Source organism: Myotis daubentonii, chromosome 8 (assembly GCF_963259705.1).
Source record: "Myotis daubentonii chromosome 8, mMyoDau2.1, whole genome shotgun sequence".
In the NCBI taxonomy this organism is placed as follows: Eukaryota; Metazoa; Chordata; class Mammalia; order Chiroptera; family Vespertilionidae; genus Myotis; species Myotis daubentonii.
In genome coordinates, this window is record NC_081847.1 from 63,256,759 (window position 1) to 63,271,236 (window position 14,478).

Consider the following 14,478-nt stretch of genomic DNA (forward strand, 5'->3'; position numbering starts at 1 on the left):
CATTGATGTATCTATATCTCTCCCTCTCCCTTCCTCTCTAAAATCAATTTTAAAAATTAATATTTAAAAAATAAAAAAACCTCTACACAGCATTACAAAAGATTTTATTTACTATCTCAGAAAATATATAGAAATCCACTCAAGTGTTTTAAGTTATTTTTATTTCTTCCAGCTCTTTTCACTTTCCAGCTCTACTCCGATAGGTTTTAACCAAAATGGAGCCATGACTTAATTGATAAAGACAGATGGTACAAATTCCTAAAGACCACAGATTATCGCCATTCATTATGTAAATTAAAGCACTACATTAATGTTTATCCCCTACATTTCATTAGACTCGATTAAATTTACTAATATATACTGAGCACCTACTAGGAACCAGAAATAAAATGGATATTGAGGATTCATATGTGAAATGTAGATGTTATTCATGAGACTATAATTAGAAGCAAATAGAAAAAAAAGAACTTATAAGCAAATAATTGTCAGGTAGCATGGTAAATATATAAGTATGCACAATGAACACAGGAGATAGAAATGAGAGTTGAAATTAAAAGGCTTCAGAGGAAATGATATAAGTTGTATTTAGAAGAACCAATAAATGTTTATGAGGCTAAGGGGAAGAAAATGTATGGAAAGAAGAAACAGCATATGCAAAGATAAGGGTGATAAAGGTGGTAGAACACATTCATAAAAGAGCAATGAGTTTATTATGGCTAAAAGAAGGAAATGATAGATGACAAGGATGAAAAACTTTGCACAAATCACTATATTCCATACTAAATACCTCTGGAATTTATCGTATGGGCTATAGGAAATAAGGTAGGAATTAAGAGACTTACATTTTTAGATGTTATTTTTGAAAGACCATTCTGGAAGCAGTACAGAAAATTGGTTGGAGGTGAGACAAGAGGCAGGAAACAGAGAGTAGGTGATAGGCAGTGATGACTTTCTGAATGAAGGCACTGTATTTGGGGTTACAGTAGAAGTAAACACATTCAATGATGACAAAACCAATAGGACTTGTTCATTTACTGCATGCTGGAGAAACAAAGGGAGGTATCTGGGAAGATATCCAGATTTCTGGCTAGAGCAACAGATTAGATACTGGTAGCACCAACTAAAAGTGGAAAATGCAAGAACAATTCAATGAGAAAGCTAATGAGTTCCAGTTTGGACAGACTGAGTTAGGTGTCTATGTCAAAGGTGGTGGTGATGTCCATGGGAAACTGGTCAGACACTGGAGACAGATTGGGAGGTCATCAAGTCAGAGGGACATGTGTAGGGCTTAGATGTAAGGCAAGAAATATGAATGAAGGAAAACACAGCAGTCACACAGAATAACACAGAGTGAAGGCATTTTTCTTATATAAGGGATAGTAAAGATGAGTATATTTTAGGCTTAAAGAAAGGGTTTTAAGAGATGAGGGAACTGGGGACATAGGAGAATGATGAAATAATGATAAAGCAATAAGAATATGGGCTCAAGAACACAGATGGATAGATGAAGAGAAAACTCTAAGAAACATGAGAGAAGGATGGATATGTAGGTAATTTGTAAAATGAGTATGTATGTGTGTGTGTGGGGGGGGATTAAAATTGTTTCCATGAAACATTATGTGCCTTTACATGCACACAATGAAAGATATTAAACCGCAGGCCTGCCAGAACTATGCAAAAGTGGAAGGTGACGTTAACAACTATGTAAATCCCATACATGTTTAATAGTCAACCATACACAATCTCATGAAAGTATCACCTTTCCTCTGATGTGGCTTTATCTAATAGCAATGTTCACATTATCAGAAACACTTTTAAAAAACACATAATTATTTTTAAAAAGTTTTAAAATAGAGATAAAAATATCTAATAAGTCATCTGAAAATATGACAGAGACATTTTAAATTCTGGTGTTGCCCTCACATTCTTCCCCCCCCCCCCTTCCACTCTTATTAACTGTAAAATATATAGTATGCACACATAATAAAATTCTGTTACAACTGTGAAAAGATTGAATTGCAAATTCTTAGATACTTATCCTAGTATTGGCACTACATTAATCTAAAACTCCAAGCCTTTTAAGGACTCACATTCCTCATGTACTCCTTATTCATAAAAATGAGGAACTGGCTTAGATGGCTTATAAGATCCTTTCCCTCTCCAAAGGAGTTCTTAAAGCTAGTGCTATTATGCAAAACAAATGTCTTCTATATGTGTATGAATTATGTAATATTTTCCAATTATGTTGTTCTTATTAAAATATATTTTTTCTTTTGTTTTAAAAAACATTAGTGGCTCACCAATGTGGCTCACTGATTGTCGACCTATGAATGAGGAGGTCTCAGTTTGATTCTTGATCTGGGCACATACCTGGGTTGTGGGCTCAATCCCCAGTCGGGGACATGCAGGAGGCAGCCAATCCATGATTCTCTCTCATCATTGATGATTTTACCTCTCTCTTCTTCTCCCTTCCTCTCTCTGAAATCAATAAAAACATTTTAAAAAAATTAAAAAAAAAAGAACATTAGTGGAATAATTGGTAAAATCTGAATAAAGTCTTTAGATTAAGACGACAGTATTGTATCTACACTAATTTCTTAATTTTGGTAATTAGACTGTGTGGTTATATTAATGTCTATGTTTTGAGGAAATACACAGTAAAATATTTAAGAAAGTAAAAAAAGTAAAACAGTTTTCACATGTCTAAAATTTATTCTCAAAAACTCAGAAAAAAGGAATAATAAAGCAAATATGGTAAAATGTTGACATGTGGAGAATCTGAGTAAAGGGTATATGGAATTCTCTTTTATTTTTGCAATTTTTCTGATATGCAAACTAAATTTTAAAAATTATAGTAACAAGGTATTGTTTTGTGGGGGTAGGGAGCAAATGAGTAAAACTTGTAATACTTCAACTATTATCTGATGAATTTTAGAAAGTTCCATTTAAAATATACAAAAAGAATGCAATTAAGTATATAAAACTATTCCAAGGGCATGAAGTTCCTTGATCATTATTTTTACCTTAGCAGTCAAATTAAGTTTTAATATTAAAATTAATTAAGAATATTAAATTTTGCCATGGCTGCTGCTCGATCCCTGATTGGGGTACATGTAAGAGGCAGCAAATTGATGTTTCTCTCTCTCTCTCCCCCCACTGCCCCTTACTCTTTCTTTAAAATCAATAAAAACACATTTTTAAAAAAGGAATACTACATTTTAATATTCTTAGCCTAAAAAAACAAAAAGAACAGCCAAGTAATTCTACTTGACTAATGTAAAATTACTAGTTTGTACAGTTTTTAAAAGAAAAAAAAAAGATTTCCTAGTATTAAATTTTGGGAAGAATTATACATGTATGAACTATAGTTGCTTCAAATTGTCAAAAAATAAAAGTTCTCTAAATACAGATTTTCCTGCCTCGCTGGAGTGGCTCAGTGGTTGAGCCTCAACCTATGAACCTGGAGGTCATGGTTTGATTCCCAGTCAGGGCACATGCCCCAGGTTGAGGGCTCTATCCCCAGTAGGGGTTGTGCAGGAGGCAACCAATCAATGATTCTCTCTCATCACTATAATGTTTCTATCTCTCTCCCCTTCCTCTCTGAAATCAACAAAAACATATTAAAAATAATAATAAATACAGATTTTTCCTAGAACTGGATAAGAGTCAATGCAAGATCAAGCTGCTAGATGCCAAAATTCTGATATTCTGAATTATCGGACTTCGAAATGCCATTATACAAGCAAACATTTCTTGAAAATTGAGGAGACATGATTCTGCATAATGAGAATTATTTCCCAAGAGATCGTAGGCAATAAGAGCACCAGAGAGTAAGCCAGAAATTTCTCTCAAAAAGAACCTTAAGTTTCCTTTAGTTTATGATTAATATTTGCAGAGTTCCTGACTAGAGACCGTGGGCCTAGAAAATGAGTACCTGTACCCGTTTTTCAAGGAGAAAATGACCTATAGAACATCTGGTTAAAGAAACACTGTATCCTGAGATAAAAGCAAACAGCACTCTCCAAGATACATCTTCCAAGTGCTGTGAATTAAATAAATGAAGTTTTAACTGTGAAATATTTCCGAATTTGTACCAATAACAATATTACTTTCACATAGTTGGCATTAACCTAAACTGACAAAAACTAGTGTAAGTGGCTCATCATTTAAGGATTTTTAAAATTAAATATACTTCCTTATAATAAGTCACTCAAAATTTATTACGTGCCAACTATGTGCCAGACCAAAAGAAGGTGTTAAGAGTACGAAGATAAAAAAAAAAACCACATTGCTACGCAGGATGGACTTGTAGTCTATTAGATGACATACAGAAATACACAATTAAAAAGATAGGGGTGTGTAAGAGACTGGGAGGAGGGTGGAAAGGGGGGGATGGGAGATATTTGTAATACTATCAACAATAAAAAATACATTTAAAATTGAAAGAAAAAAAAGACCTGACGAAAAATTATTCTCATTCTAGTCCTACTGACAGCCAAGATGCAAAAGCTATGAATTTCCTGAAAAAATGCAGGGATATATTCTTGGAGGTAGTGAGTCTAGAGACAGCAAACACACTGACACTGACTGTGTTAAATAAGGTACAAATGAACAGCAGGGCTTCCCAGAAAGAAAGCATCGAGAACCATAAGAACAATGTGTTCAAAGAATAATGTAATCGTTGGTTTGACATAATTTAGAAATGCAAGTTTGAAAATAGTCTTCTAAAGTAGCTTTTACTAACACCTTCAAAGAACCATTGAAATAGCCTACTCTGGGGTGAATGAAAGATAAAGTTAGATGTTTATAATTAATAAATTCTTCAAACACTGTTAAATGATAGCAAATGTTTCCAGGGTCAGAAGAAACAATACATAATAAGTAGTAATGGAAATACATTGCCAAAACCTTATTTTGTAACATAGTTGAGAAATCTGAATTCTAGGAAACTGAGAGGACCGTGAGAACAGGTATCAAGTTCTCTATATACAGTAGCTGGTTATTAGTAGGTGCTCAATTAATTTTTGCTCAATCAATCCTAAATAATAAAACATCAGTTTAAAACAAAAGCCAGTGCAGTATTTAAGAGAGGGCAAACAAATTAATGGTTATGAGATTAATAATATATAGGACGACTCTTTTTGAAGCTAGGAAGTAAAACTATACAAAAGTTTTTACAATGTTTTTAACAAACTTCCTTAGTCAGGAATTCTTTCTTCTCTCCCTTACACCATTAACACATTTCAATAAAGTTATATAAAGTAGTGAAAATCCAATATTACAAATAGTATTGGCTTGACATTAAGACATACCTCAAAATACAATGGAAGAGAAATTAAGGTTTGTAGCTAAAAGATAACTTCCTTTAAATAGCTCTTCCAATAATGTCCAATACTGGCAGTGAGCAAAACTATTGGCCGTGATAGCCACAGCAACTATTTTTGCCAATGAAGTTTTATTGATACAGAGCCAAGCCCATCTGTTTAGGTACTGCCTATGGCTGCTACACACTGCAAAGGCAGAACTGAGTAGTTGTGACAGAGACTGAAAACATTTGGCCTTTACAGAAAGTTTCCTTATCCCTATGTTATGCAATTTTCTGTAAATTTTTATTTTCACTTACTAGACTGTCTCCAGTTTTAAAAATAAATAAGTTACATCATAGCCTTTGTACAATTAGATAGGGAAAATACATACTGACTTTAAAAATGAAAAGCAGATAACATCCCCCACCCCCAATCAGTATTTTTGTCAAATTCCTTGCAGCAGCTGTTTTCGAAAGAACTGATTGTGCTTGCTAGGAAGGCAGGTTTAGGGTGATTTTTCTTCCTTTACAAAAAACAGTACCTCAGGTTTGTTTGGCTATTCAGCAGGACAGTAGGAGAACAGGCAAAAAGGTAAAACAAGGCAGCAGAGAAGAAAGGAAGAACTGCCAAATCAAAACACCAAGAAAGCAAATATCACAGTATCAAGACCTACAGAAGAAAATGTCCATTAGCATTATGACAAGGGAGGGACAAAGCACTATGGTAACTCAAGCATTATAGTAGGGGCTGTTTCAAAAACAGGTATTCAATTATTTCAAATGTACACCTGCAAAAATTTGAGCTTAATTCCCATGCACTAAGCAATGTTTGAATTGTTTTTTCCCTAAGTATGTAATATAATTTTAAAAAACTAAAACTTAATTAAATTCTTTAAATGCAAAAATTTTAAAATAAAAATGAGTTGTCCTCTAAGTTTCATTTAAAAACCTGTTGCCCTATTAGTTTAATACACTTAAAATTGATATTCTAGTTACTAAGTACAGAAATTCGGTGCTAATCCTTAGAATACTTTCCTCCTCAACTGAAATTACTATCATCATTCTGTAGACAGAGAATCCAAGATCCACAATTAAATAACTGATTGGAAGGAAAAATAATAGTAAGAAATGAACTATATACTAAAATATATACCTAAGTTAGGATTTATTCCTTAAAAAACCAAACCCTTTAAGTTGTACAACCATTACCTCATATATTCTAAATGTCAACAGATTATTTCCTGGGTAATAATTTATTAAGTAAACTTATTCCAAACTACTATTGAATCCATCATTTATAGTTTTCCATGTGACTAGCTTCAAACTAAGTGTGTCACGTGCATCTTCATTTACTCATTTAATATACAAGCAACCAAAACGTTTAACAAATGTATTTAAAACCAGAACTATAAAAATATTTACCAATTTGTATAATCAAGAGAAACAGAAAATTCTCCAAAAAGAACTTATTATAAAATAGTGAAAATGAAAAAGAAAATGTTCCCAAGCAGTAAAACTGGAAGCAAAGTTTTAAAAATTTATACCTATTTTTGTCTTCTACTGACGTATTTTCTGAACTTTTGCTTTCTTCTTTAAAATACTGGCCTGAGCTTGATGGATTAGCAAAAGTAGATATGAAAGGTCCCAGAGACTGAAAAGCTGCTTGGCGAACCTAGAAGAAAAGAAAAACAGTCATGAAACATAAAATATGGGATTATTAACAATCTACTTTCCACATACTTAATGAAGTATGTTTAAGATAATAATAAAGTTTTCCTAAAAGAAACACAGATTCAGAACTATAAATCATTCCTCAGCTAGATTTAAAGTTCTTTATACACTACTTTCTTTTTTATCCTGGCTTGAATATTTAAACCATGAGAGTATGAATATGAGATCCTATAAAACATTTATATGGAACAAAACTAAAGAAAGTCCTGTTGTGTTCTCAGGAACAATAAGAACAAATAAAATCAAGATGCCAAACAGAAAATATAAAGCTGTAAAGTCCACAAAATGTGATAAATCTGTTTAATGTTTTAGGATAGGAAAGACTGTAATTTATTCACTACAAGGAAGCAAGGCAGATGTATGGGAACTATACATGCTCATCAGGAATACAATATTGACTTAAAATATTTTTCACAAAACTCTGGAAGCATATATTACTGTTATCAATAAATGTCTCAAGTAGGAGAACTGAAAAGGTTATAGAATTATACTTCATACTGTGTTCCTGTATTATGTCTGTAAATATGATTAAAAACCACAAGCATTTGTAAAGGAGATGTTCATGGGAGGAAATAGAAGGATGGAGGTATATCAATATAACTTATACAAGGTGAAGAAAAGAGAATAGGAAGAAAATAAACACGATCTCAGAATAATGCGAGACACCATTTAAGCACACCAACGTATGTGTAAATGGGAATACCAGAAGAAGAGAGAAGACAAAATATTTGAAGAAATAGATAATATGGATAGACCTATAACAAGTGAAGAGATTAAACTGGTAATAAAAAAGACTATACCCACAAAGAAAAGCCCAGGCCCAGATGGCTTGGCTTCACTCCTGAATTCTATTAAACATTTAACATTTAAAAGAGAATTATTACCAATTCTTCCCAAACCATAGAAGACTAGGAAACACTTCCCAACTTGTTCTATGGGGCCATTATTACCCTGATAGCAAAAATAATAAAAAGCCATAGAAGAAAAAACTACAGACCATTACCTCATATCAACACTAATAAAAGAGAAAAATGGTAATTGGCGTACGAGCTACGCTTTTCATTGGCTAATCAGGGCTATATGCAAATTAACTGCCAACTAAGATTGGCAGTTAACTGCCAACAAGATGGCGGTTAATTTGCATATGTAGGCACAATGCAGGGAGGCGAAAGGGAAAGCAGGAAGAAGCCCCCTGCCACTGACAGTGATCGGAAACCCAGGGGGGAGCTAAGAGCTGGGGGGCAGGGCAAAGGTGGCCCTGGGGCCCAGCCATGATCGGAGAATCAGGTGCCTTTTCCGCCCTGGCCAGTGATAGCAGGAAGTAGGGGTGGAGCCAGCGATGGGAGCTGGGCACGGTCGAAGCTGGCAGTCCCAGGAGCTAGGGGTCCCTTGCCTGGGCCTAAAGCGGAGCCCACGATCGTGGGGCCGCTGCAGCTGCAGGTCTCCGCTGCCCGGGCCGGACGCCTAGGCCAGAGGCGTCAGGCCTGGGCAAGGGGCCGATCCTGCGATTGGAGGGTGATGGGGGTCAACGCCTGAGGGCTCCCAGTATGTGAGAGGGGGCAGGCTGGGCTGAGGGACACTCCCCCCCCACACACACCCAGTGCACGAATTTCGTGCACCGGGCCCCTAGTATGAATATAAAAATCCTTAACAGAATACTAGCAAAATCCAACATATAAAGAATTATTACACTATGCCCAAGTGAGACATGCCAGATATTAAAGGTTAGTGTACAAGGGTAGGGAACCTTTTTTCTGCCAAGGGCCATACAAAATTATCAACTTAAACATTAGCCTGCATATTTGGTCACCCCTAATGCCTTGGTAGGGCCAGACCAAATGATTTCGTGGGCCTTATATAACCTGTGGGCCAGATGTTCCCCACCCCTGCTTAAAACCTGAAAATCAATAGACTACATCATAGCAATGGAATGAACATGTTTTATATTTGAACAGAAAGTTTGTCCAGTTTAAAAAAAGTAAGTTAATACAGCTGTCTATCTATTGTCTATTCCTAGAATGAACAATAACATGCCTTAAATAACAAATTATTACTTGAATTATGAACTCCAAATCATGTTTTCTGTAAAATGTATTATTTACAAAAATAGTAATTAAAACAAAAACCTACCCAACGTGAAGGATCACTGATCAAATTAATAAATAGTGCTGATAATTTAGTCCGTCGGATTTCTTGACATGTTGCACATGAAACCGCCATGAAGCATTCAGCACAAGCTTTCCGGACTCCCCATACGTTATCAGAACAAAGTTGAAAAAACCTAGGTAGCTATGCAAGGACAGTGTTTCGTTAGGCAGACAAACAGAGTGCAATACAGGCACACCTCATTTTATTGTGCTTCACTCTGGCAACCCTGCATGAAGCAAGTCTATTGCCACCATTTTTTCATCAGACTCAGACGATGGCTAGCATTTTTTAGGAATAAAGTATTTTTTTTTAATTTAAATTAATCCCCACCCAAGGATATTTTTCCCATTGATTTTTAGAGAGTGGAAGGAAAGGAGGGAGGTTGGGAGGGAGAGAGAGAAATAGAAACATTCATGTGAAAGAGACACATCGACAGTTGTCTCCCACATGCACCCTGACTGGTGCCAGGGATCAAACTTGCAACCCTCAGACAGGGAATTGAACAAACGACCCTCTGGTGTGCGGTCTGATGCTCCAATCACTGAACAACACAACACTGGCCAGGGCACAATAAAGTATTTTTAAATTAAGGTATGTACATTTTTTTTTTAGATATAATGCTATTGCACATTTAATGGACCACAGTATAATATAAACATAATTTTTATATGTACTGGGAAACCAAAAAATTCACGTGACTCTCTTTACTGTGACATTTACTTTATTGTGGAGGTATGGAACCAAACTCACAATATCTCTGAAGTATTTGTGTAGTTTTATTTCATTTTCTACTTTTACAGTGTTTTAAAGTATTCGATTCTATTTTATTTATTTTATTTTATTTTTTTAAAAATATATTTTATTGATTTTTTACAGAGAGGAAGGGAGAGAGAGAGTTAGAAACATCGATGAGAGAGAAACATCGATCAGCTGCCTCCTGCACACCTCCTACTGGGGATGTGCCCGCAACCCAGGTACATGCCCTTGACCGGAATCGAACCTGGGACCTTTCAGTCCGCAGGCCGATGCTCTATCCACTGAGCCAAACCGGTTTCGGCTAAAGTATTCGATTTTAACAAAATTTAGAAGACCTGTTTAGCATTAATTAATACTCAGTAATTTTAAATGAAATACATCTAATTCATAAACTATTGGCTATGAAAAAACAAAATACTTGCAACAAATATAGCTTAAGTGTTGTTTTTCAAGAGCTTATACCTAAACTTATTTTGCATAACAAATGTTTTCAGAAACTCTCAAAGTATGTTAACTTGTACATTAAGTATATATATTTTATGAATTAACTATCTAAAAAGAACCAGCTGTTGATTTGTCACTGAAAGACTTGAGGATTGCTAATAAAGATTAATTTGAATAAATAAGAATTGATTTGTTTAATAAAAATGAGAAAGGTAAAAATTGATCGATGGTCCTTACACATACTTGCTTTTTTTTTTGGTTAATCGTTACCCAAGGATATTTTTTTTTTCCCATTGATTTTTTTAGAGAGTGGAAGAGAGGAAGGGATGAAGAGGGGACGAAAGAGAGAGAAAGGAAGAGAGAGAGAGAGAGAGAGAGAGAGAGAGAGAGAGAGAGAGAGAGAGAGAGAGAGAGAGAAACATGATGTGAGAGATACATGGATTGGTTGCCTCCTGAATGTGCCCTGACCAGAGCTGGGGATTGAACCTGCAACCCAGGTACACGCCCATGACCAGGAATCGAACCCAAGATCCTTTGGTATGTGGGCCGATGCTCTAACCACTGAACCACCAGCCAGGGTCATATTTGCATTTTTAACAAACTGTCTTTATAAAAGCACAGTTCAGATTACAGAAATTTAAACTCCTAAACTCAAAGTCCTACTCCCTTCTGGTTTATATTTGTGAAATTGTATTAATAAAATCTGGGAGGAAATGTATACACTTTAAACTTTATGTGCTATTTTGTAATGCACTACTTACTCCTTTATTACTCCTTTGTTTCTGTAATACTTACCAGCATTTCTTCAGTAGCTTGCTGGCCAACTACACTGCAGATATCTCCAAAGTTGGCAGCACAGACCTGACAACAAAAGCATTATTGACATTTCAAAGTATATAAGGTTATAAAAATAACCCTTTATTTTTATTTTTTTAATTTGCATTTTCTTAATTGATTTTTTTTGTTTTTAGAGAGAGAGGGAGGAAGAGAAAGAGAGTCAGAAACACTGATGAGAGAGAAACATTAATCAGCTGCCTCCTGCATGCTTCCTACTGGGGATCTAGCCTGCAACCCCGGCATGTGTCCTGATGGGGAATCTAACCAGTGACCACTTTGTGCGTGGGACAACGCTCAACCAACTGAGCACACTGGCTGGGCTAAAAATAATCTAAATTTCACACGTAAACACTAGAACCAAGTGTTCTTAAGCAAACAAACAAAAAAACAAACAAACAAGACTAAAAAAATACCTTTCGAACATGAAACATTCTGCAATCACAGCACATCTCACAAAACCTAGGCAGGATAAGACGCTCTGTAATGTCCTTCCCAACCATGGGAGCCATTTTGCACATTATCTAAAATAAATAAGAACAAAAATACACTGAAAATATCTTTAAACAAGGCTTTCCCAGTTAGTTTGCTAACTTATTAGAAGCATATAATTTAAGAATATATAATATATGATATGGCATCATTATACCATTACAAAAAATCTTATCTGAGTTGAAGACAGAAAAATAGATAGTAATCACCAATAAAATCAGTTAGTAGTTACTAAATGCACAGTAAACCTAGAGGAAATCATTAAAACTTCATTTTCGTCTACAGTTTCACAATCTTATTAATCATTTTTCCTGATAACTTTAAAAGCAGTAAAACCCTACATTTTCTCAGTAAGAAAATAAATGTTGACTATTTAATTTAGTGGGAAAGAGTATCTATAAGAAGGATCTGGGTTTAGTGTATCTATATTACTAAGAAAGACTGAACAGAGGCAGTCCTTACTTTATAAAGTACTATTTTAAATGAAACTTGTGCATACTGGAACGACATCCTTACTCTGCAAAGCCTAGGTTCCAGGGAAGGCAAGGACACAGTTCCGACACGCACATGTGTCAATTAATGCAGTGGTAGGCAAAGTGAGGATGAACTGTTTGAAAACCAGCCCAACATTCTTTAAATAAATTTGCCCCACAGTTGATATAGAAAGATTTCTGATGATTTCTCATCGTTTATCTATTCATCTATTCTACCTACTCCCAGCCATGCAAATAAGACAAATAAAAGGCATACAGATTGGAAAGAAAGCTCTACTCATATGTGACACAGTTGTCTGCATAGAAAATTCCACAGAATCTACAAAGAAGTCACTAGAACAAATAAACGAATTTACAAAGTTTGCAGGATACAAACATGTCAGAATACAAAAATCATATGCATTTCTGTAAGTGAGCAATGAACAAGTGGAAACATCCTTAGAACTGGGGATAACACCTAAACCCCACAGCCAGTTTTGTTATTTGACTCTATGCTGTTTCTAAGAATTTCCAAGCCCTAAGTTAAAGATCCAAAGTTATACTGTACCACTGATCTACAAATATTTATTAGAATAAATTATTCCCCAGGTAGAGAACAGCTGGGAAGTGAGGGAATGAAAAACATGACAAAATAAATGTAAACCAATTGTAAGAGCATCACAAGTTTCATCCAGTGCTGTGTATAGTCTTTTTACTGTCATTACAATATTTTACTGTTATTATATCCTATCACAAATTATAGCAGAGCAAGTTAAACTCTGCTCATACAAACCAACAATGATGCTGAAATTGATTTCCCTTCATGAGGAACTTGTGGGGGAAAAAATCTATGTTTTAGAACCTGACAGAGGTGGTGGATGTACAACATTATGAAAATGCTAAATGTTATTCAACTGTACACCTTAAATGGCTAATTGTACACTATGTGAATTTCACTTCAATAAAAATGGGATTACTGGGAAAAAAGTATCTAAACCTTAACCTGTACCAGAGTATCTAACCTTATTAACTGGTACTTGAGTATCCTATCTAATAAAAGAGAAACATGGTAATTAGCCGTACGGCCGCTACCCTTCCCATTGGCTAATCAGTAAGATATGCAAATTAACTGCCAACCAAGATGGCGGCCGGCAGCCAGGCAGCTGACGCAAACAGGGAAGCTTGTTTGCTTCAGTGACGGAGGAAGCCAAGCTTCCCTGCCTGCCTTGCCCGCCTCTCAGCTGCACTCTAAGCAACATTGTAACAAATATAGAAGCTAAACAAAACCCCGGGCTTCCGCCAGCAGGACCGCAACATTGTTTCAAATACAGAAGGTAAACAAAGGCCAGAAACCTGCTTTCAGCAGTGGAGGTCTCATAACTGGAGCCGAGCCTCAGAGCTAAAGCTGGCCCAGAATGAAAAAAAAAGGAAAAAAGGGAGCGTTGGGAGCTTCAGTCACCTGCCAGCATGAAAACAGCCCTCAGCCCCTCACCCAGGCTGGCCAGGCACCCAAGCGGGACCCCCACCCTGAAGGGGGTGTGACCAGCTGCAAACAGCCATCATCCCCTCACCCAGGCTGGCCAGGCACCCCAGTGGGGACCCCCACCCTGATCCAGGACACCCTTCAGGGCAAACCAGCCGGCCCCCACCCGTGCACCAGGCTTCTATCCTATATAGTAAAAAGGTAATATGCCTCCCAGCACCGGGATCAGTGTGATAGGGGGCAGCGCCCAAACCCCGATTGCCCTGCGGCTCTGTGTGTGACAGGGGGCGGGGCCACAACCTCCCTATCTGCCCTGCTCTGTTCGTGACAGGGGGGAGCTCCTCAACCCCCTGATCAGCCCTGCTCTGTGCATGACAGGGGGGAGCTGAGCTCCCCAACCCCCTGATCGCCCTGCAGCTCTGTGTGTGACAAGGTGCGGCGCCCCAACCGCCCCTATCGGCCCTGCCCTGAGTGTGACAGTGGCTGCGCCCCAACCCCCTGATCTGCCCTGCTCTGTGTGTGACAGGGGGCGGTGCCCCAACCCCCCCCCCCCCATCGGCCCTGCTCTGTGCGTGACAGGGGGGAGCTCCTCAACCCCCTGATCGGCCCTGCTCTGTGTGTGACAGGGTACGGAGCCCCAACCCCCCGATGGGCCCTGCTCTGTGCATGATAGGGGGCAGCACCCAAACCCCCTGATCGGCCCTGCTCTGTGCGTGACAGGGGGTGGCGCTGCAATCTCCCTATCGACCCTGCCTTGAGTGTGACAGGGGGCGGTGCCCCAACCCCCCAATTGGCCCTACCTTGAGCATGAC

General features: G+C 37.2%; 1 protein-coding gene across 12 annotated transcripts in view; it reads right to left on the reverse strand.

The window, feature by feature from the left end:
- Positions 1-14,478, reverse strand: part of PPP4R1 (protein phosphatase 4 regulatory subunit 1) — a 61,758-nt gene that overhangs the window by 22,686 nt on the left and 24,594 nt on the right. For 11 of the 12 annotated variants that reach the window (XM_059706633.1, XM_059706634.1, XM_059706627.1 and 8 more), the window contains 4 exons: positions 11,635-11,742; positions 11,180-11,245; positions 9,167-9,325; positions 6,850-6,977 (listed from right to left, as the gene is read on the reverse strand). In XM_059706633.1, coding sequence (XP_059562616.1) covers positions 6,850-6,977; positions 9,167-9,325; positions 11,180-11,245; positions 11,635-11,742 — 461 coding nt within the window. The remainder of the gene's footprint in view (positions 1-6,849; positions 6,978-9,166; positions 9,326-11,179; positions 11,246-11,634; positions 11,743-14,478) is intronic. The other variant, XM_059706626.1, reaches the window with a different exon arrangement.